Consider the following 23,978-nt stretch of genomic DNA (forward strand, 5'->3'; position numbering starts at 1 on the left):
TTGGAAACTTTTAGTTTCCAGATCCACGAAAAATTGTGGGTCATGATTTCCTCTCTTTGGTGCTGAAGAGTATCCAGGAGTGAGTAAGCTGATTTTGTGGAATAGATTCCATTTGAGGTGGCTCCCAGATCATTCTATCTTCCTTGATTGGGTTTGGTGGGATGAAGGTGTTGTGGATGGAGTTTTGGATATTATGAGGGATGGTAAGAGAGAGTGTTGAAAGATCCCAAGTTCCATTATGATGAGCAGAAGCTACAGTTTTGGTCATGTCTTCTCTTGTCAGAGGTCTTTCTATGAGGGATCTTATAGCTGGGAGGTTATTTATCCAAGGATCATTGAAAAAGCTGACTCTGTTTCCTGAATGCACTACCCATCTTTTTGCTTTCATACATGTTTTCCACTCCTTTAGAATGCATTGCCAGGTGTGTGACTTAGCTTTTTTTAGGAGGTCTCATCCAATTGCAGTGTTTTGCAATCAGAGTTTTTGCCCATAGGGCTTAGGGATTTTGATATAGCCTCCATGCAAGACCCAAGTGAAGGGCTTTGTTTTTCAATTCAGTTTTCTGAATCCCCACCCCCCTTATCCTTAGGCTTAGTGATTGTATCCTAAGATACCAAGTGCATATTCCTTTTAGTGGCAGTAGTGCCCCAGATGAAGTTCATCTGTATTTTATCAATCTCCTTGATTGTTTTTGCAGGCAATTTGATGTATTGAATTACATGGTTTGGGATGGCATTCAGAGATGCTTTTACCAAAGTGGTTCTCCCAGTCATGTTTAGCATACTTGTTTTCTATCTATCCATTTTAGAATGGAGATTGTCAATGATGAATTGGAAATCACTGTGAGTTGGTCTTTTGTGAAGATTGGGAAGCCCAAGTATTTTCCAAAGTTTGCTGAGGCTTTTATGGCAAGAGTGCTTGAGATGAGTTCCATTTAGTGAGGTTGGAAATTAGCACTAAAACAGACTTTAAACTTGGTAAGGTTGATCTTTTGCCTAGATGCCAAGTTGAAAGAGTTGAGAGTACTCATGATTGTATTGCAACTGGCTTGGTTAGCTATTGAAAAAAGAGTTAGATCATTAGCAAAGAATAAGTGAGATATCTTAGGGCCACTTCTGCTAATGCTAATGGGGTGCCACTCACCCTGGACGACATTTTTGTCAATGTCTCTGGAGAGTCTTTCCATACACAGGATAAACAAGTAAAAGGAGAGTGGATCACCCTATCTGATGCCCCTAGTAGGCATGAAGGGAACGTTTTCTCTCCATTAAAAATTACAGAGATGGTGGAGGAGCTGACACATGACATGATGAGTTTGGTGGTTGTGTTTGGCCATGGAGGGCTAATTCCAGCCACGACGCTGGTAAGTGGTCCGGTGGTGGTGGGATGGAGGTTAGGAAGATTGGGGGGTTGGTATTGGGTTCCATTTTGGGTTTCTTTTGTTTGCCCGTTTTTGGGTTAGTAATAAAGGATGGGTTATTGGGGTAATCAAACGTTTTTGGGGGTTGTGGACTTGGATCGACAAACATGCTTAATGTTTTGGAGTCTGTGACTAATACACTGAGAATGTGATTATTGTGATATCCGGTTGAGTTGATGGGTTGTGTCAAATCACTTAGGATTTCTTGATTGCTCAGCTTTGGCTCTTGAGCTTTCATGGAGGGGTTTTCTCCAGTTGGTATTGGTAGAGGAGACGTAGTATTGTAGGAGTCATAATTGAGGTCTATCATGGAGTCTAGTTTTCAGAAGAGGGAGGTGGCCTCGTCTGAAATTTTTAGCGTTCCTCTTGGCTTTTGGGCTTAGTTGACTTTGGGCGTGGGGTAGTGTCAATTGGGTTTGGGTTACTGTGTGTGGGGTTCAATTTGATTTTTGCTTGTGGTGTGGGCCCCTTTCTATTATTTGTTTGTTGTTGTGCAGGCCCTGGGTCCGCTTTCCTTTTTACACTTGTATTGGGTCTTTCTCTTGTGGGCTGCTCGGCTGTAGCACGCTTTTCTGATTGTTGTACTTTTTGTATTTATGGGTTGGACTTGGTCTATATCCTGTAGAGGGTTAGATTTAGAGGTATATCGAAAAGTTTGAGTTTCAAGGAACTTACTGGATGTAGCATCGAATATTTTGACTTTGATGCCATCTAGTTTTGCTGTTGTTTTGTTCTTTCTACTCTTGTCCATTGCTTCATTATGCTGCGTGTTGTTCTCTTTTTTACGCCTTCTGGGGAAAGAAACAACTTTCCATTCCTCTTCTTCCTCATTGTTAAGTGTTTGGCTTGAATCACCGTTTGGCTTTGTATTTGAGCACTCTGGGCTGCCTTGCATATTTGTTGTTTAATGTTGTTTTTGTCTGTGCGAGCATCCTCTTGTAGTGTGCTCTATCCTTCCACACCCAACGCACAGTACATTTTCTCCTTCATAGACCACCAATTGTTTATGGTCCCCGTAACTGAGGTAGCAACTGGTGTTTCCAAGGGTACCTGGATACATATTCTTGTGTATCTACCTCTGAGAGTGGCGGAGATGCACGTATCAATTTTTAGAAGCTTCCCCAGTTTTCTGCCTACTTTTTCTAGGACCTTTTTGTCGTAGAATTCAGTGGGTAGTTGAGGTAGTCGTACCCAGATTGCAGTGAAGGATAGTGTCGCTTCTTGTGGAACGAATTTGGGTTCCCATCTTCTGACTGAGAGGAAACTGCCAGAGATGAACTATGGTCCTTTTTGTATGGCTTTCACTAGATTTTCCTTTTTACCAAATTTGACTATGAAAAAATCTCATCCTAGGTCAATCAAGATTAACTGTTCAAATGGGTTCCATACCTCAATTAATTTAGATCGGAGGAGATAGTGTGGCATACGCTTTCCAAAAAGCTTTATGATGACTGAGTAATGCCATGGTTCATATAACCTGTTTTTATCCTCTTGAGATAGTATGATTGGACCTGTTGTTTTCTTTCTTTTTTGTTGCGTTATTGTGGATTCTAGTTCTTAAGCGAAGTAGTCAGCTTGTGTTGTATCTTGCTTACCAGGAGCATTTCCTTGTAAGAATGGGACTGGGGTGTGTCTTCTTCCATGACAATGCCATCCGGTAGTTCCGGTGGTATGTTAGGTAATTTGGGTGGGCTTTCCATTGGTTTCTTTGTAGTGATGGATGAGAGATTCTCTCTCTACTTGTCTTTTTAAGTTAAAATGCCTACTTGTTGTATTTGCGTGTATAATGTTTAGTTGCAGATATTATTCAAAACCATAAATAAAAAACTAGTTGGGCTATCCTGCGCTTCGCGTAATTGAATCAAAATAAAAGAGCACATTTTCATAACGCCAAAAAATAAAAAAATATAAGATACATGTATAAAAAATGCTAGAATAGAAAAGAAAATCTAAATAAAAATATCACATATATAAATTTTTGTACTTTAATAATTAGGCCTTTGTGGAATTCTACTGGATTGTTGTTGTTGTTATATAAATTAGGCCTTTGAATCCCGTCAAATGTTGCTCTTAAATTATATATATTGATTATTGTAGATAATAGTATAAATTATTGATTGTATTTTAGATGCAAATATTGGTCATAAGTGATATTGATTATTACAAACATAATATTTTTTCATACTTTTGTATATTTAAGTCATCTTGCCTTTCGTTCCTACTTAAATTAAAGATAATATTTTGATCCATCTTGTTATTAACACTTTTTTTTTTGTTTTTCTCTAATTTTTGTCATGTAAGGGTTTTTAGTCATCTAAAGATTTTTTATTTATGTATACCCTATATAGGTAAAATATCTTATCGAATTTATTTTTCTAAATATCTGACTACTAAAATTAAACTAAGAAAATGGTTTTACAAAAATGAAAATGTAATGAAAACTTACAATACTAATTTCGAAGGCTACAATGAAAATGTATAATAGTCTAAAACTCTATATAAGTAAACTATAATCAACATTTAAAGATATTGTTGTCAAGATTTTATCCCCAAAAAACAGAAGTAAAACAACATTTTTGCACTATTAGTAGCAAATAATTATAGTATTTAAGAATATTTACACCATTAGTTATGCATTGTGTAAAAATCATAGTAGTGAAGAATCTTGGTTTTTTGCAAACGTTTTAATCGTGCGTTGTAGTGAAGAGACTTTTCGTGTTTTGGCAATGAATTTTAAGGTGTAAAATCCGGAAAAAACATAGAGGCAGGAAAACGCATTTCCTGCTAAATGGGAGTGCCACGTAACTGGTCTAAGTCCCTCAATTATATTTATATATAGATAAATAGATAATAAAAAAGTTTCTCCCACATTCCTTTCCTTTGCTAAAATTGCTGAATTAGGAAATTAGGTATTGCAAATTTAAGATATTTTTTTTTAATTCCCACTTTACTCCCTTAATAATTTGAATTCTTGTCAAGATTTTAAGATCTAATCCATAAGTTATGAAAAGTTTATTATTCCCTCCGGTCCACAATAAACGATCAATTTGCTTTTTTATTTTGGTCCAAAATAAGTGTCCATTTATATAATCAAAAAAATTTCAATTTGTTTTTTCAAAATTACCCTTATGTACGTATCCCTAAAAAGTCTTTTACTCCTCACATTAACTATGTTGCAACATTTAATTAAGGGCAGTTTAGTCAAACTAACTATTTTTGTCTAGAATTTTGTATTTCCTTAATGGGTGTGCCCAAAGCAAATTGGTCACTTATTGTGGACCAGAGGGAGTATTAAAAGTAGAAGTTAAAATTTCTTTCTCTTTTTCTTTTTCTTTCAAAAAATCTTTTGAAAAGCGGAAGGTGTGAAGGTCAGGGATTAACATAGTAGGTAGTAAATAGTCGCATTTTTCTTTTTCATGCTTGTATTTGTTTTCCATACTTGTAGATCTAGTATTACTCTCTATTCCATATTTTTAGAATTCTATTACTACCTATTATTTTTTTTGCTTGGTTATTTTATTTTTTTGGTTATTGTTAATGCTTCTCTTTCTATAGCTTTTTCAATACCGTATCTCTTTTTCAAAATTGCTATATTTGTACTTTTCTTGAGCTGTCTGCATACACACTATCCTTTCTAGATTTCATTTATAAAAATACACTAAATATGTTGTTATTGTTGTGGAGCTATAATTATTTTGGAAAAGGGGAAGTGAAAATAAAATAGAGAACCTTACCCTTTAGCTAAGTGAATGTAAGGTAAAGTTTCATTTTTAACAGCAGAATAAGTTTGCGCATTTAAAAGTTTTGCACTTCGAGTAATTTATCAAATTGAATGTTTTACTCGCAAGCACAAAATGCCAAAGTAATATGTCCACCAAAATTTGATAAATCGTCACTTAACTAAAATCAGGTGGCATGTAAAATAGAACTAAATGCGCAAACCTTATTAAGCCACTAAAGCCAGGATGCAATCATGAAATGAAGGGGAAAAAGTCATAAAATTGCTAATTAAAAATTAGTGATAGTTTCAAAATTAATCGAAATTTAGCAACTTTTTCATGTGAAAATAAAATTTGGACAAAAAGAGCCTTAAAAATCTAGAAAAGTTCCAGCATAATATGCTCGAGTCAATTTTTTTACATATGAGATTCCCACCTTAATCTACTGGAATTCATAATGTGCTGGAGACTAGAGTTCCACCAAAGTTTATATGCAGGAGTTACATAATCCAGCATATTATGCTGGAGCTTTCTGTGTACTTCAGCTAAGGTACTTTTGTCCAGATTGACTATTTGTCGATACAACCCGTAAAAATGATTGTGCCATGCCATTTTGACTGAAACGAAATTATTCAATCCCATCCACAATCTAATTAACAAATTTATTATAACCCAACAATATACTACCTCATTAGCTTCTGCTAATTCTCCCAAATTCCATACACAAACGATCCTAACGATTGTTTGCCCCGTATAACTATAAAAACAACGTATTTAGCCTTGCATTTATACCATTAAGTAATTCTTTTAATACCAATGACGTACGGACCAACTTGCACGCACACCATAACGTATTATGTCAAAAGAATATATACACAAGAATACACGGAGTGTGGGACATTATGTCATAGCAAATTTAGCTAAACTGATACACACCTTTCTTGTACAAAACAAAGGAAAATAAAAATGGTGCACGCTGCATCAAAGATCTTTGTATTATAAGCCTTTCAACTTTACCCTACATATTTCAAGAACCTCACAATGAGTCAAAAGAATGACTTGGAACATTTTACAAGACAGGTTTTTTCACAGAGCTGGCTAATCTGTCTTGAAAATATGTACCATTACATGAAAAATATAAAAATAACAGGAAAAAAAGAAAGATCATCAGACGTTAATATCTGAACGCTTAGATCTGGCACTGTTGATTTCTTGGTTGCTCATAAAGGCAAATCTGGGGATGTTATAATTGTCAGGTGTAGACATAGGCTGCTGTGGGTAAAGCGTGGGAGGCGGTGTGAGATTGCGTTGAGCTGGTAAAGGAGGGAGTGCATTGTACTTGTATTCACCGATATAACTGAAACAAGCGGAAGAAATTATGAATATGATTTAAAGAACACGTAACATAAGAGTTACAGAAAACAAGACCAGTAAGAAGACACCGTTGTCACTGAATACGGTACTACTACTCTATAACATAAAAGTCTCCGTCCCAATCACCACTATTGGAAGGGGAAAATTTTATTGTGTCTCATACAACTGACACTAGTTGTATGAGATAACTTTTTTGTCTCACAGTTTTGTGGACCCAGATTTCTGTTGATCCAGAAGTGTAAGATTGGGGTTCACAAATTTGTGAGACAAAAATGAGCCTCATACAACTAGTGTAAGTTGTATGAGACACAAAATAAAACTTCTCATTGGAAGGTATCAACTATATGTCATCAGAAGGGAAAAAGACCTTATTATCATTAAGACATGTAGATTTGCCGAGTTTTTGACCAATATTATCCTTTATCTTTAAGGGTAGGTCTATTTTGGTCCCTCAAATATAACCCTGAGCATATTTAGTCCCTTAAGTATGCTAAAGTGAAGTACCTTTAGTCTCACTGACAGAATGTATTCAAAAATTAACGGTGTTAACCAACTCTGATTCATGAAGCAAACCTTGTGCTCTGAAGCAAAGCGTTTTCTCTCCTTTTATTGGATAATGCAAAATTTCACTTTAATTCCTCATTTTTAGATAACGTCTTCTAAAATTTTGACCTTGAAAATATCCCCTTCTATGCTAGTTTTCAATGAGAACATGACATTGTATAGCCGATGTAAAAATAATAGCCGAAATATATATATATATGTATATATATAAAAATTATACAAATTTTATATACTTTTTTGGCTACCAAATATAAATAGTTTATGGCGCGAGCTAAAAGTGATAATACAATCTGGTTATTCGTTTGCTTCAATAATATGCTTAGAAGTGATCTTGGTAGCTTTATTTTTTCAAATTTTAACTTTTCTTTATGGAAAAATCAACCAAAATTTTTAAAAGTAAAAGTTTCAACGTTAAAATCTTAATTTTATGAGCTCTGTGCTATTAATGGGTGTTGGTTTATAAATATTTTCGATAAGTAAATTAAAAAGACAGTGAGTGTCGAAACCAACCCCGTAATTGATCTTGGCCAGATTCTGTCATTGAGATTAAAGGTGCTCCACTTTAGCATACTTAAGGGACTAAATATGCTCAGGGTTACATTTGAGGGACCAAAATAGACCTACCCTCAAAGATAAGGGACAATATTGGCCAAAAACTCTAGATTTGCCCCACAATCCTTCATAGTTCACATCTAAGTTGCTCGGACTCGAGTGCGGGTACCCGATACGGGTAAGGATCCGAGAGTCGAATTCGGCAAGATCTAAATTTTAAGATTCGAGGGTGCGGATCCAGGTATGGATATGAGTGTTGGGATTCGGCTAAGAAAATTCAAAATTATAAAAAAAGAGCTATAAAGATATTCTAAATTTGGAGAGATATTCTATGAACTTATATATATATATATATATAGTAGCAGCGAATATGAGACAAAAGGACTATAATATTGACGCTATGCCATTTCCCATGTCTTAAATCTGTTTTATCTTTTATTTTGAGAAATCAAATCTCAATTTTCCCCCCAAATTTGTCCATGGACTTCCGGTCAAAGTATCCGAAGTTGGTTGACCGAATCCGAAACGTACCCCGCACCCGTACAAGTGTCGTGATAAAAAATGAAGAGTCTGTGCAACTTAGGTTAACATTCAGTGACCATCAGTCCGATAGTCGACTACAATTAATGGAAGGCTTTTTTCTATAAGGATGAGACGCTTTAACAGCAACCAGTTTTCATCGAATTCAACAGGCATACCTTGAACTTTTACTTTTGTACAAGTGATCATCATCATTTGAGATTTCGCTCGATTGCTGCAGTGGTTTCGGAACTGGGGTAGACCAATGATTACCGGGTAGATCATCTGAGAAGTATCTCCTCCTGATTAACTGAAATAGTGAACCCAGCACTTCAATAATGTAAGATAGATTAAGTAAACCTCAGTTTAGATGCAAAGCAATAATATACAGACCATGCGGAAAAACTTCATGACAGCTTCTTTGTCATATCTTGCTCCCTTAGCGGCCTGCAATATTTCAAAAACATTACACTGTAAATCCATTGACACTTACTATTTAAAAGAGATTGAACTTCTTATTCACCATTTTTGAAAGAAATTTATAAACTTACATCAATAAATAGCAACATGAAATAAACTCAACATTCGCCCTTGTCACAAGACTTATTATCATGGGTGGAGCTAGGGTGGCGGAAGGGGAACCTCCTTTGCCGAAAATTACACTATATATAAGGTTAAAATTACTTTTTATGCATATATAGCAGATGTTGGATCTCCTTGACTTTCTCATGTATTTACTCCTTTATATTGAATCCCCTTATAGCAGATGCATGATTAAAAATTTCGAGGAGAGTTGTTTGGGGGGGGGGGTGGAAGGGCTAAAAAAAGCAACCGGAGTATAGAGAAAGCATATCTATCTTTCAATTTGAAAATAGGCCTGAATGCAAGCCATATCTAGCTTCTCTTCATGTTTACTATTATTCCTACACGGAGACCGACATTCACTGGCAGGAAATAGAAGCTGCCTACTTCATAAGCTATCCATTAGAAAAAAAGCTAAAACTACCAATATGACACAGTAGCTATTGTTCTTTTCTCCTTCTCTTTTAGGGGTCTGGTTGCAATCTAATGAAAAGACAGCTTATGATCAGTAAGACCAAAGCAAATGCTTTAATTTGCCAAACTCAAAAGACATGTCGATGAACAGCTTAGACCTACTAGAACGTCCTTCTACTAATGAAACTGAGACATGTAACGACTTATAGAAGCTTAGCCATGAAGAAGAAACAAAGTGATGGATCACACAGGGATTTGCCAATTAATATATCAACTACTCAAATCTAAATAGTTCCAAACCTATAATAAATGTATGATCAGAGAATCTCAAGTATGAAAAAACTATCCAAAAAAGGAGAAGGAAAAAGCATCCTGTCCCCTTGGTTCAGTTGACAGTTTATATAAGTCAACAATCTTTAGTCTAAACTATATATATAAACAAAAAAGAAAGATTATTCCCGTTGAGATACTAAGAAAGACTGTTGGTAGCTGGAAACCATTTTTCTTCTCTTCAAACACAAGAAAATGCACGCGGGGTAGAGCTCAGGAGAAGATTCGAGAATAGTGTAAGGTAATCTCCTCAAGATTTACAAAAAAAGAAAAAAAAAAATTCAAACCTTTAAGCATGCACCTCAATAGACTGCTACCCTTACTAAGCATCTTTTACCAACGAGAAGAAGATGAAAACTTAAATTGCTCTGCCAATACAGACTTGGTTAACAAGAGTGAGCACTGTGAGACCGAAACAACAATCTTGAGCATCAGAATTTGTGTTGCCTGAGAGAATATTGTTTTTCTTAACAAACCAAGATGCATCACTCTTTAATAGTTTTCAAATATGAATCAATGCAATTTGTGTTAGACAAAATTACCGCAATAAGACCTCCACCACCAGGAAAACTCTCAGTCAATGGGATCTCTTCGCTTGAAGCAAGTAGACCTTGCTTCTCAACCCACTGGCGAGCCATATCAACAAGATTGCCACTGCTTCCTCTAGTGCCCTCCTTTGTAGCAATATCTGCTTTATTGCCAATAACAATGTAAGGAACAGGGAGACCACCAGGACCTCCTGAAGCTAGAGGAGCCGAGAATGTCCCTGCTGTTGCTATCTCTACAGCCCACTTCTGCAAGCTTGTCTTTGTCCTTCTTTGAGATAGATCATATACAAAGATAACACCTAAAGTGGAAATTAACAAATCTTACATATTAGATTTCGTCCGACTATCATCAGGATGAATAATTCTACAAAGTGATCTCTTCCCACCTCCGTAGAGAGAGATGGTATACAAAGGATTTCATCCGACTATCATCAGAATGTATACTTCATGGAAAGAAAGCCGTCCACTGCCCTCTCTCAAATGAAGGAAAAATGTAAATAATAAAAAAATTGATGACAGCAAACATGTGAAAACATCTCTGATTGAGTGATTTCTGTTAAAATAAACAAACATAATCAGATATCTAGCACATGTTCGTGCTTTAACCATCTTCTGACATTAATGATCAGGTATTAGACACAGAGTCATCCAGAATAGATATCGTACATGTTTCTGCAAGAAGAAAATTTTAGGCAAAAAAAAAAAAACAGTTTAAGAGATGAAGCTAGTTGCTCACCATTAATTTGTGAGTAGAACAGAGATCGGCAATCTTTATAACGATCATGTCCTGATATATCCCAAAGTTCAATAAAAAAATCTCTCTCGGCATCACCTTTTATGCTTGTTGATGAGCTACCAGAATTTCCATAGGTGGTGTGCTTTACCGAAGAAACAGGAATAAATTAGTTTTATAGGACATGCATTCTCAGCAAATTTTCATATTATAGGGAGAACAAAATTATCAGTAAGACATACTTTTACTCCGACTGTACAGCCAATTGTTTGAGGAGGGCGAGCAATGGAAGAACCATTGAGAATCAGATGAACAAGAGAAGTCTTCCCCACACCTATCAGAAAATATCAAGCAGAAAAAATGGTGAAACTAGGAGCTGAAAACAAGGAATCACTGTGTATAAATAAAAACAGAGAAATTAATATCCAGAACTTCTTACAAAGTCTGAATATCAAGGGGAGAAAAGCTAATGCCAAACAAGAAAGACTTGAACACTTAATAAGAAGACTACATCAGAATGAACTTAGAGTATATAAATTGGAAAATAAAACCTAGTGTTTCCAAAGTAACATTGATTGAATGTAATACACAGAGGGCATTTGAAAATGATATCCAAAGATAGTGATACATTTTGGATTGGGCAACTAAACCTAGAAGATAATTATTAGAGCAAGTGAGGCTATTGTTTAGATTAAGTGTTCAAATGAGCAACCAGATTGTACATCCTGTTTTACATACTGTTGTATCGAAAGAAATTCATTTTACTCTTAATAATCATAATACAGCAACAACAACAACATATCTAGTGTGGTCCCATAATTGGGGTATGAGGAGAGTAGCGTGCACGCTGACCTTACCTCTATCTTGTGAAGGTAGAGAGGTTGTTTCCGATACTCTTAATAATCATAATGTCAAAAGAAATTCATTTTTTTTTCTTGATAAATATATCATCAGAAAAAAACTTCTATTTATCTATTCTTAATAATCAGCATTCCCATACACTTACACCATCACCAAACAACTCTTAAGAAGGTGTTCTATAAACTCTTAACGAATTAGGAATCATCTCACCATAGCTACGAACCAGACTGTACGAAAATACACAAATTAAATAGGTTGGATCAATCATTACAATATTTATCAAACAAATGTAACAGTATGCAGTACCCATATCCTCCAGTTTTAGTAGGTTAAAAAATTCTTGCAGTTATAAACAGTTCAATGGCTCATCACCAACTTTTAAGTAACAATAGAGAACAGGAGCTCCCAGATTCTAAATAAAATCTTCATCATCTTGTATTGATCAAAATTTTCCGAATTGCGAGAAGTCCAAAAGAACTTATGTCTTTGTTTTTTTGGATAAAGGTGGTGTCCAGGCCGGTCGCTCATCTCGACTATTCCACCGGGTACCTGATAATCCCAATTCCATTAGCACAGGTATAACCCTCCTTCATTGACTTCTACGCCACACCCATTAGCTCAACCCAAAGCAATTATGTCTACAAATCAGAGACCTCATATTATTAGCATCTATTTGTTATCTCCATTCCTCAAGCATTTCTGAATCTATGCAACTATATTTTACCACCAAACACCAAGCTACAGACTAGAAATCATATTCAAGAAGATACATAACCAGTAAGATGCATAAGAAAACATAGCAAAATCATATAATCAAAAGATGAAAACTAAAAGCATTTAAATATAAGCTAAATACCTGAATCTCCAACAACAAGCACCCTGACTTGTCCACAAGGTGGACCACCATTTTGCTCTTTAGTCTCCCTTTCCCTTTCCCTCCAAAACATCATCTCCTCTTCCTCCAAAACCCCAAATCAAAAATCAACAGAATACAATCCAATAAAAAGGACAAATTTTGAAACCAAACTAAATCAGCTAATCAACTCAAGTACCATAAAACACACTGAATCTCCACAATAAACAAGATTTGTTCAAACCCATATCACGTAACAAATACTACCCACAAAATGCTTCAGTTTCAAGAACCCATCTTGGCAAATACCCATATGATTCAAAACCCAGTACAGTAGATCTATTAACAAATCCTGAAATGGGTGATATTTAAATAGGTAATATTTGCATTAAGAGAAAGAAAAGAAAACGATTTGGGTTTTTTTGAGTTTCAATAGTATTTTTGGTTTTATATCAGTATATTAGTGATTTGCACTGGAAGTTATATTAGTCTATCTTGTGATTTACACAAGATACACTAGCTCTTTTTTGTCTCACAAATTTGTTACCTCAATTACACACAAATTAAAATTTTCAGTGACTGGACTATACTTTGTCAACTTTTTAGAGTAGATTTGTGTAGAGATCGAGCGAGATTGCTCATAAAGCGCTATGAAAAGAGTTTAGACGGTTGATGTGTCACCGATCACTGAATTGAGCAACAATCCATCCGTATAGATTGGTAGAAATGACACAACTAACCAGTCTAAGGGCTGTTATTTAGCAATGAATTTTAGTTTTTAATTTAATTTTTTCGAAAAGTTATCCTGAATTAATTTTAGTTTTAAATTTAATTTAATTTATTTTTAATTTAATATTTCAAGATAAAAAAAGTACTGGCTAATCTCTAAATTGCATCCATAAAAATGGCTATTTATACATTTGCCCCGTATAGACTGTTCATAAAGCCCAAAATGTTAGCTATGGCCCAAAATAACAAAGATAAGTTGGGCCAAAAAAGTGCTTCTATTGAGCCCAACAAAGATCTCCGAGAAGTAAAAATTGCACGGGGCGTCCTATTTGGTCGCCCTCATTTAATCTATATCTATTTTTTTATAAAATTTTTAATTTGTATCCACCTTTTAAACAGCTTCAGCCCCCTTTCTCCTCTTCCTTCTCATCCTTCGTTTTCTTCTTCTTCTTTCTTCTGCTGTTGTTGGTGCTGCTATGAAACTTCAGTTCATGGGATGATTGTCATATGTATGTTTATCAGATTATTTAAAAATAAATTATAAATAATTACGTAAGTTAGTAGACAATAATTTGTGAATATTTTCACGTACGGGAAGTTTAATGTCACACTTAGTGATTCTTTTCATGATAATTCTATCCTTTTCACGTTTATTGTTTCCAAAATTTATGATTTAGATACTGTTGGCAATCTGATTATTTATCTAGTATGTTAGAAAGCTTGTTCAAAAACTTCAGCTTATATAGTGCTGAAGTTTTTACAAATGAACTAAATAACTTCAGCATCTTCTCCTGAAGTTTTTGAAAAAGCTTTATGACAAAACTAATGAATCCGGGACAAAAAAACTTCAACTTATTTAGTGTTGAAGTTTTTACAAATGAACTAAATAACTTCAGCATCTTTTACTGAAATTTTTGAAAAAGCTTATCCAGGACAAAAAAACTTCAGGTTATTTAGTGCTGAAGTTTTTATAAATGAACTAAATAACTTCAGCATCTTCTGCTGAAGTTTTTGAAAAAGCTTAATGACAAAACTAATGAATCGAGGACAAAAAAAACTTCAGCTTATTTAGTGCAATTACAAACAAAAACTTCAGCAAATAGAGAACAAAATTTTAGCTACTATGCTTAAATGCAGCAATTACAAACAAAAACTTCAACACACTTGGTTCAGTACACTTACTACTTCAGGCCCATATACTAGAATGCTGAAGTTTTGCGTGATTGTCTTGCTACTTCAGCCCCGTATGCTGAAGTTACGCGAAAAAGTGGGTACGCTTGCAATTTTTTTTTGCAAAGCGGGCACAAGTTAAAACTTGACCCAAAAAGCGGGTATAAATGCAAATGCCCCTCCGAGAACGGTCCAAGTATGTGTTCAATCGATCCAATTTTATCGAGTATTTCTGGGTTTTAGTAGCCAACTATCCAACCGTTTAAACTAACAAAAATAACACACACACATATATATAAGTGTCTAATCTATATATACTAGGCAATAAGTAAACAATGAATCCGGCGGACTATTTGTATAAAGATCCCTTCTTTGTTTTTTCAAAAACAAAATAAGAGGTTCAAGCAAGTGATATTTGTGGTTTCATATCGCTTGATTGGGATTGTTAATTTTATTCTATTTAACTAATCATATAAGCGTTTTATTTCTTTTTTTGTTGTTGAAATATGACAATATAAAGGGCTCGAAGTAACACTAATCCTTCGCTAAGACAAATTTTTTCAATATAACTACTTTTAAACTGTTATGGGTTGGTTTAATCTCTCTTAACAGACTTCTAAAATGACGACAAGACATCAAATTCTTGTTAGGGAAAGAGAGGAAAGAAAAACAAAGGAGTGACTGAACATACTTGAAGTGAAAATCTTAATACCTACACCATTTGACCTTAGCCTCTACTTAACATTAGAGCCTTGGGATTACTCACAAAATCTAAATCTCATTTTCATGGGAAAAACATGTTTAAAATTTTAAATCAATGTGACACTTAGAGCCCGTTTGGCTATGAATTTTTTTTTACTTTTTTTTTTTTAAATTAGTGTTTGGCCATAAAATTTTCAATTTTCATTTGAAGATGAAATTTGGAATTTTTCGAAAATTTAAAAAATTCCAAAAGGCTGTTTTTAAAATTTTCACTCAAATCATTCATAAAAATTCAAAAATAACCCAAAATTATATTCATGTCCAAACACAACTTCAATTTTCAAATATTATTTTCACTTGATTTTTTTTTTTTTTACTTTTTTCGAGAATCTTACAATTCTTATGTCCAAACGCTCTCTTAGTAGCTTAGGTGTTTCCACCTTTTTACTTAATGTTTTTCAAAAGAAAAAGAGTATATAGTTCCTCAAACGAGCATTATGTAAGACACACAAGTTAACCCTAAATGTAACAGCAAGTTTGCTCAATCTAATATACTATGTATAGAATTGTTGGGCCATAAGGAAAGACACAAAGAGCTAAGCCCTTATCCTTATCAGGCGAACACCAAATATTTGGATCAAACTTAATTACAAACTTCATTTTTTTTTTGTCCAAATAAAATCCAAAATATTAGTAAAATGGAAGGACAAATAGAGGAAAAAAAATTCTAAAGGTGAAGATTATGAAGGCCATAAGTGGGAATGTTGGGAGGGAATTGTGTGAAGTGAAGAACACATGGACTCTCATGATTGTGAATTCCTTCATAGGTTGTGATGACATAGCTTGAGTCATCATTGTCCCTTTCAACTCTCTTCTTCACATTGCATCCTCCAGTTGAACATTTGTAGTAATTCCTGTTCATGTCCATTATATTAATTTGTCATAATCAGACTCAACTTATACACCAAACAATAACAAATTCACTGAATCACTATAATCCCATAAGTGGAATCTGGGGAGAGTAGTGTATTCGCAGTCTTATCCCTACCTTATGAAGGTAGAGAGATTGTATATGATAAATCCTCGACTCAGAAAAAGCTATAGTCACAATATTATTGAAAAGAAAACAATAGTAAATAAATCATGGAAAAGAAACAGTAATACGAAAAAGTACCAACAACAACAAAATAATCGGATTGTATAGCCGCTGTAAAAATAATAGTAAAAAATAAATATAAAATTTGTATATTTTTGTATATATATACATTCTGTATGTTATATACAAAATTTACACAAGTTTTATACACTTTTTCGGCCATATGTAAATAGTTTCTAGCGCGGGCTAAAAGTGATAATACCCCTAAATAATAAGAAAACTAAAGCAAAAGAAACAACGGGTAACAATTAATACGAATCTAAGTATAAAAATATACGAGAATACTATTGATCATATGGGTAAGAAAAGGAGACACTCATGACTATCTACTAGGCTTCTACTCTAGTTCTTGATCTTCACACCTGCCTATCTCAACTTATAATATAAATAAATATTAGACATATATATATAATTATTTTAGAAAAAAAATCAACAAAGATAAATTAGTATAACTTTTATAGAGTGAATTATGGACAATTTTCTTGGGTTCTCAAGAATTCAAGAAGGCATATAAATTACTGCTAGTGTACTTTTTTTGTCTTCTTAAATCTTGCTATAAAATATTAATGCGAATCGTTTTTGTGTTGGTAGAGAAAAGGCCGCTCTATAGAATGACATTTACATTATTTTTGTCAACGTTGAGTAAAATATCCTAAGCTAATGAAGGAAGAGTTTAAGGTCTCTATTTAGTGCGTTTTATTGTTTATTAAATTGAAATACCATTTTTGATTTAAAAGAGTTTACAAGATAGTATTTCTTAAAACATTATCCATCCTTACTTAAATGCCTCTAATTATATGTTTGATATGATAAAACAACGATGACAACTTACTTATAACAAGGAAAAGTAAACACTTTTATGTAGTTGGTCAAGTTCTTTAGATAATTCAAATAATTAAACCAACTAATTCAATAGGACTAACAGATGTCGTAGCTGAGCTTGCTTGTTTTGTTTTCTTTATTTATTTATTTAAGAATTAGAGAGAATGGTAAGAATGCTATAATTCAATATGAAACTCTAATCTTAATAAGAGTATTCTGGTCAACTTTAACAAATTGGTGTAGGACGTCTTTTAATAGGGTGGGTAATAGTGCGCAATGCATTGCCCCCCTCCCCCCCCCCCCCGAAAAAAAGAAGATAAAATGGAGTTAATCATACTTTTGCACTTTTGCAACTTTAAATAAAAAAGTTAGGCCAGTTAACACCAAGAAAGCTGGAAGGCACTGTTACTAATCTTTTTTTCATGCTAATAAAAGTGAGATAAATGATCTTCTCTTTTTTTTTTTCATCCACTTCTGTTACTTGCTTCTAGGAGCGGCGAACAGGAGGGTCGGGTCGGATATGATTCAGATAAAAAACATATAATAAAAACGGATAAATTGATCCGTCCCGACTCATATTTAATACGGATAAAAAACGGGTTAACCGGCGGATAATATGAGTAACCATATTATTCATAATTTTTTGCATATGATCACTTTTGGGAGAATTCTTAGTCTCCCTAACTTCAGGAACCTCCGATTTGAAGCTTTACAAAGGTAAAAGTTAGACCCATTGGTTACCCATTTTCTAAATGGATAATATGGTTCTTATCCATATTTGACCCGTATTTAAAAAGTTTATTATCCAACCCATTTTTTAGTGAATAATATGTGTGGTTAACTATTTTCTTTTAATCATTTTGCCACCCATGCTTCTATCAACGTACAAATATAATTTCAATAATTTCTTATGACAATTACCAAATAAAGTTTATCGTCCAAAATAATATTTTTCTTAATTAAGTAACTATCAATGAGAAATATTTTCCTTAAGACCATTTTACGTCATATCAAACTGAGTAGTCTAGGCTTAGACGAAGAAAAAAAACACTAAGGACCTTTATCCAACGGCGAAGTCAGGAAATTTAATAAATGTGTTTAAATTTTGAGTATTTTGTTGTTAGAGTCGGACCTAGAATTTAAGCGCGACGGGAGCACCACTATATGCTAAGTACTAGTAATAAAATTCGACGTACACCAAGATGCTAATTACTAGCAATAAAATTTGGCGTGCAACTCTTTAAAAACTTAATGATTATGACCGATAACTTATCATCTAAGTATTAAAAAAAGGTTTTAAAGAAAGAAAAAGCATATAACAGAGAGATTTTTCGTAAAATAAGTGCTACGTGAAGGGAAGGTGTTTGATTTAAGTCTATTTCAAACTTTAAACTTTCTAGTTTTTTTCTCAATTAAAAAGGAGTCAATGATCAAAAGGGTGTTCAGACTTTAAAATTATCAAAAACTTACATAAAAAAATCAAGATTAATTAGGGTGTGTTAAGTAGTCAAGGAATTGAAGAAGAGTCTCAAACTCTCGGTTGCAGCCTTTTAAATGGGCCGACTCGACCCGGACCCGAACCCTTGACTCTTGGCCCATGGGTCCTCAACCGGGCCGGCTCACTTTCTTATAGTGGCCGGTCCGGATTTGACCCATTAATCAAAATATGTTGACCCGACCCGGACCCGTAACCCATAATCCCTTAACTCGAGCCCTTATGGGCCGAATTCAATTTAATTAAAAAAGTTAAAAACTAATAAACAATAAAAATTTCAAACTTTATACATATATACGAACTTGAAATTACTACATGTCCTTGAAACCCGTTAGAATAAAATGAAAGAAAAATCATACTTTGTTAACATGAAGACTTGAGAAACATATGGAATTCGATTATTTCTGTAATTAATAGTCTAAACCATACGGAATTCAACTATTTCGACAAGATGCCTCATAGTGTTTGGTACTATATTCTTTCTTCGATGTTTAGATTCATTTTTTTAACCACTTGTCTGAATATATATATATATGTGTGTGAGCTGGTCCGGGCCGGTTGACCTGTGGGTCAGCTACCGGTTCCGGTTCGGTCCGGTTCAGTGGATCAAAATATTATAGCCCGACTCAGGCCCATTAAATTAATGGGTTGGTCAGGTTAGGATTTCATTGGTCATGGGCCGGTTAACGGGTCAATTTTAATGGGTTATGTGGGCCGATTCGTGGGTCGACCTGACCCATTTGACAAGTTGTGGAGTCAGAGTTGACGATGCCCACTAATTTATCGAAGCGATTATTGAAGAAGGTTGTGACTGAAAATATTTATATTTTTTTATTTGTGGAGCAATAAGTTACAATTTGAAGGGTGAGATTTACAAAAGAATAAAATTAATTAAGTTGACCAGTATATACTAGTACTAAACTAAAGCTGATTTTAAAAAAATAAAATAAATTAGTTTGCTATTAAATTATGTTGAATTCAAATAAGTAAAACAAAAAGGAGTAAAAGCTAAACATGAGTTTCGAACCCACATCAGCCCCTAAAGGGAAGAAACCAAAGCACTATACTCAACCATTCATCCGGTCAAGTTTTTGTGTTTAGAGGCACACGTAAATTATTTAAGGGGTCCCAACTGTATTTACAAATATATTTAAAATATATATACATGGTTTCTGCCGAAACTAACGGGGTCTCGTGACCATTCAAGAGGCAAGGTAAGTCCGCCTCTGTCTGTCGTTGGGCTATGTAAGGGTATTAAAGTCTATTTTTATTAATCAATAATAAATAATATTTTATCCTATACACAATATAATTTTTTGGCGAAAAATATTCAATTGACCAGCCTTGACCATATATAGCTTCGCCCCTGCCTCTACCCCACCACCACCAATCTTTTCGTCCTCCTTTGGAGGGGAGAGGGGAGAGGGGAGAGGGGGGGGGGAGAGCATTTCATATTATAATAAAAGGATTCAATCCTCTTGAAGAAGAATATATTATTTTAAGAAAAATGAGTAGATAATATTAACAAGAAAAAAAATGAAAACAAGAACAACTTATCCAAAAATACTGTGCCGTGGCAAGCCACTGCCTTGAAAGCGATTTCGGTCCGACTGGTGTAAATCGTTAAGACCAGTCACTCCCCAAGGTTCCACAGTACCTCCAAACACGTGCACTCGTGGCTGGAAGTTTAGAATTTGCACAAAACAATTGCCCAAAATTTGGTTGAAAAAGAAGAAAGATGAAGGTATTTTTTCTGTGTTTGAAAACTTCACAAAATAGCTCTTAATATAGATAAGATGCTAGAGCTGTTACAAGAAGGAGAATTTAATAGGGGGTTTTGAAATTCAAGTACCATGTGCGCGAGACCACTCCCTTTTACTAGCTCTTTACAAGCAAAGAGCAATTCAATATAAAAAAAAGAAAATAACTTTCCACAACCAATGAGCGACACTTTGTCTTGCACAAAAAACAGAGAAGTAAAGAAGGAAAAGGGACCACAATGAAATCTTTGGCTTTGCATTATCTAGATTAATAATACCAACAACCATATGAACAGGATAAAAATTACTATACGCACACACATATATATAATTGAATTCCTTTATAGAAAGAATACTTCTAGTGTAGATAGAAGTGAATCTTAAATTATTATACATCGCAGATTCAAATTTTAAATATGGTATTCTTGTGTTTTTGTAAATCCCTCTTATTTTTGGATCTGCTAGTGCCCATAATGCAATACATACATATTAAGTTAGATGTGAAGATAAAGCTATATGAGTCTCAGCCCTCAGTTCCTGTCACACAAAATTTGATTTTTTTCCCTAGTTCGACAAGATATGAATGATTGGATGCTCAAGTTCCCTCTAATAATGGGTGGCCAACAGAAACAAAAAGCACGTACAACACTATCTTCTCTACTTGTCTACTGTCGGTTGTCCCTTTTTAATTCCTCTCCTATCCATACTATTTTTGCAACTTTGGCACAATTATATTCCACACCAAATTTTCTTTATCAAAAAGGTCACATTCGTCACATATATGGCCCTATCATAAATCATCTGTATTTTAGCTGGTGTATGTGACATGACATTATATTGTTCTTAGCTGTATCTGCTCAGAGAAAGTATAGAAAGCAATTCTTTTGCCACAAATATTTTTAGTTGTGACCCCTTTCAGTCATTACACTAATAATATTATTGAGAAGCTTTTCCCTTTTAGTTCCTATTAGTTGTATCAATTATGGTATTTCTAGCACTATAAAACTTATATATGGGGATAACTATTCTCAATGGATTAAGTTATTGTAGTATTTCTAGCACTCGAAGCCGTACATCATGATTGCAATCATTCATTGATGGGAATAAACAGTGACAGAGAGAGGAGAATTTGAGATTTATAAATTCTGAACTTGTCATTGAGTACATAATTCATTTTAATAATTGGATTCGTAAATTAATACATTGTCTAATAAAAAATTAGTGAATTCATCCGAACTATATATAATATTTTAGCTCCGCCCCTCATAAAAAGTCCCTATAGCTACAACTTGGGTTAGTTGACCACCTCCCAATGGGTACTAAAAAGGTTAAAAACGAATTGACCGTTTGAAAAACAGGCTTACATCATTTAGAATATTTTCATGTTTTATCTATTTCTAGTTTTATGGCGCTATAATCTTATGGGGACATGGGTGAATGTTATGTGTTAACGAATCTAATGAGACGATGAGTATAGGTTAAACCTAGGGGTAGCAAATGGGTGGGTCGGTTCGGATATGGGACGGGTCGAAAAAGTGTAATGAAAAAATGGATAAATTATTCAGCTCGAGCCATATTTAATACAGATAAAAAATGGGCTAACCGACGGATAATATTGGTAACCATATTATCCACGGCTTCTTCAATATGATCACTTTTAGGAGAATTCTTATTCTCCTAAATTTGAAATTTGAGGAACCCCCAATTTGAGGTTTTATAAATATAAAAGTTAAGCTCATTAGTTATCCATTGGATCTCCATTTTCTAAATGGATAATATGGTTCTTGTCCATATTTGACTCGTTTTTAAAAAGTTCATTATCCAACCCATTTTTAGTGGATAATATGAGTGGTTAACGGTTTCATTTAACCATTTTGCCACCCGTAGCCACACTCTTGGATGCTCAAATATTCTATAATTGGCAAAAAAGCGTGTTGTACGTAGCTGCTTCATTGACCTCACCATCTTTAAAAACGGATACAGAAAAAAGACCTAAACCTATATCAACCTGACATTATGGCTCAATCTCAAACTGATACGTGAACTTAATTTCTTTCTAATTTATACATATTTTATGCTTGATCGAGGTATCTATTATGTTAAGACTGCAAACTTTGTCCATTTCTAAATATAGTACTAGCATTTTGGTAAATGATAATGGATATGGTCACATATATGGATCCACCAAAACCAAATGGCTGCTAGCAATATAATATAAGAGCACACCAGTACCTATAAAAGTAGAGCAATGTTTATCACGTGAATCCACTATACTTAACAGTGATCTGGAAAACCATATATGTTTGGACTATTCCACTCTTCACTTCTTTATATTTGTGGGGTGGAGATAAGATGGCTATTCTGGTACTCCACTTAATTCATATAAATTCTATGGAATAACTAGCATACACTTAATTACGGCAAATGGATATGGAAGGTTTTAGGCTGCCTACATTATACGTTTTGGGTGCGACCCTTTCCTGAAACCTGTGTGAACGTAGGATACTTTGTGTACCAAGCTGTATTTTTAGTGAATGGCGTAGGATATATCTTAGTTCTATACTAACCTTAGCAATCATAGTGATATTAATAAGACAATAAGGTCTATTTACGACACTTTGCGCATGCAATAGCAATAATGATGAACTTATAATAGGAGAGAATAGAGATGGTACGGATTAGGTGAAAGTTTAGGAGATCATATGATTATCTCCAAGAGAATACTTATAAGTAAAAATGATACTTATATATAGTTCTCAAATTAACTTAGTTGGAATTGCTCCATTTTCTACTCTTTCTGACAATTGATGAAAAAAACACAATGAGAGTCAAGTAAATTTAAAAGCAAATTTATAAGTCTAGTGTGCTATAATCTCATGATGATAATAATAAGAGAATAAGAATAACACTATCCATGAATTCAAAAATGGGCAATATTTAAGAATATAATCATTCCTAGTGTCACTTACCTTGGATTTGGACTATTCTTGACCATCTTTTTGCCATACTTCCTCCATTTAAATCCATCATCCAACACCTCCAAGTCCGATTTAAATCTAAATGCAACCCTAGACTTTGCAATCACCTTGTTGTACTTCTTTACACCTTTTGTACATTTTCTGTCAAGAAAAAAAAAACAAATAAGATTCATAATTAACTTAATTTGAGCAATAAAATGCAATATATTTATCATAGGACTTGCATGTTATTAGTTGAACTTGGAGCGGGATTGGAATAGCTGGAAATACTTTGAATAAATTCAGAAGTCATTTCATTTTGTAACAAAAAATCATCATTCAATCCGTCGACAGGAAAGAGATAATCGGAGAGCTCAAATTCCGGCGTCTCAATAAAATCAGTAGCTCCATAATTAGGGTTAGGGTTTGAGTATTGAAAATTTTCCATTGTTGTAAGGGAAAGGAGAGGAAATGCGATGAACGTGTTTGAAGACTTGACAAGATGACTTTTCAAGACTTCTTTCTATTTATTAATATTTGCTCTTGCTTCCATTTCTTTATTATTTCTTTTTATTTTTATTTTTCTTTAAATTTTTTCCTAGAGTAACTTTCCTAGATTCTTTCTTGGTGGGTACAAGGAAGGTGCTTTTGTTGACACGTGGAAGCATTATGCAGGTCGTAGTGATGTCATAGGAATGATATCACCTTAGTGAGGAC

General features: G+C 34.1%; 2 protein-coding genes across 3 annotated transcripts; both read right to left on the reverse strand.

The window, feature by feature from the left end:
• Positions 1-6,096: 6,096 nt before the first annotated feature.
• Positions 6,097-13,163, reverse strand: LOC104228576 (small GTPase LIP1). 2 transcript variants are annotated; one of them, XM_070174659.1, is made up of 8 exons: positions 12,474-12,564; positions 11,924-12,255; positions 10,999-11,090; positions 10,760-10,901; positions 10,018-10,322; positions 8,543-8,596; positions 8,329-8,459; positions 6,097-6,497 (listed from the first exon to the last, which is right to left on the reverse strand). In XM_070174659.1, the coding sequence occupies exons 2-8, from the start codon at positions 11,925-11,927 to the stop codon at positions 6,308-6,310; spliced, it is 918 nt and encodes a 305-aa protein (XP_070030760.1). In that variant the 5' UTR covers positions 11,928-12,255; positions 12,474-12,564; the 3' UTR covers positions 6,097-6,307. The 2 variants fall into 2 exon arrangements, with proteins under 2 accessions (XP_070030760.1, XP_009779354.1); XM_009781052.2 differs by lacking the exon at positions 11,924-12,255 and having other exon boundaries at positions 12,474-13,163.
• A 2,420-nt stretch (positions 13,164-15,583) lies between these two features.
• Positions 15,584-23,752, reverse strand: LOC104228577 (probable WRKY transcription factor 50). Its single transcript, XM_009781053.2, has 3 exons — positions 23,507-23,752; positions 23,274-23,423; positions 15,584-15,985 (listed from the first exon to the last, which is right to left on the reverse strand). The coding sequence occupies exons 1-3, from the start codon at positions 23,707-23,709 to the stop codon at positions 15,799-15,801; spliced, it is 540 nt and encodes a 179-aa protein (XP_009779355.1). The 5' UTR covers positions 23,710-23,752; the 3' UTR covers positions 15,584-15,798.
• Between the last annotated feature and the right edge of the window lie 226 nt (positions 23,753-23,978).

The sequence above is a fragment of the Nicotiana sylvestris genome, chromosome 5 (assembly GCF_000393655.2).
Source record: "Nicotiana sylvestris chromosome 5, ASM39365v2, whole genome shotgun sequence".
Taxonomy (NCBI): domain Eukaryota; kingdom Viridiplantae; phylum Streptophyta; class Magnoliopsida; order Solanales; family Solanaceae; genus Nicotiana; species Nicotiana sylvestris.

Coding starts and splice junctions, on each gene's coding strand:
- LOC104228576 (XM_009781052.2), bottom strand. CDS start 12,567: ATGATGTTTTGGAGGGAAAGGGAAAGGGAGACTAAAGAGCAAAATGGT. Junction 11,091..12,473: donor GCTTGTTGTTGGAGATTCAG/GTATTTAGCTTA, acceptor ATTTTCTGATAG/GTGTGGGGAAGACTTCTCTT. Junction 8,597..10,017: donor GTGGTGGAGGTCTTATTGCG/GTAATTTTGTCT, acceptor GAAATATTGCAG/GCCGCTAAGGGAGCAAGATA.
- LOC104228577 (XM_009781053.2), bottom strand. CDS start 23,709: ATGGAAAATTTTCAATACTCAAACCCTAACCCTAATTATGGAGCTACT. Junction 23,424..23,506: donor CCAAGTTCAACTAATAACAT/GCAAGTCCTATG, acceptor TTTTCTTGACAG/AAAATGTACAAAAGGTGTAA. Junction 15,986..23,273: donor AAGAATAGTCCAAATCCAAG/GTAAGTGACACT, acceptor GGACATGAACAG/GAATTACTACAAATGTTCAA.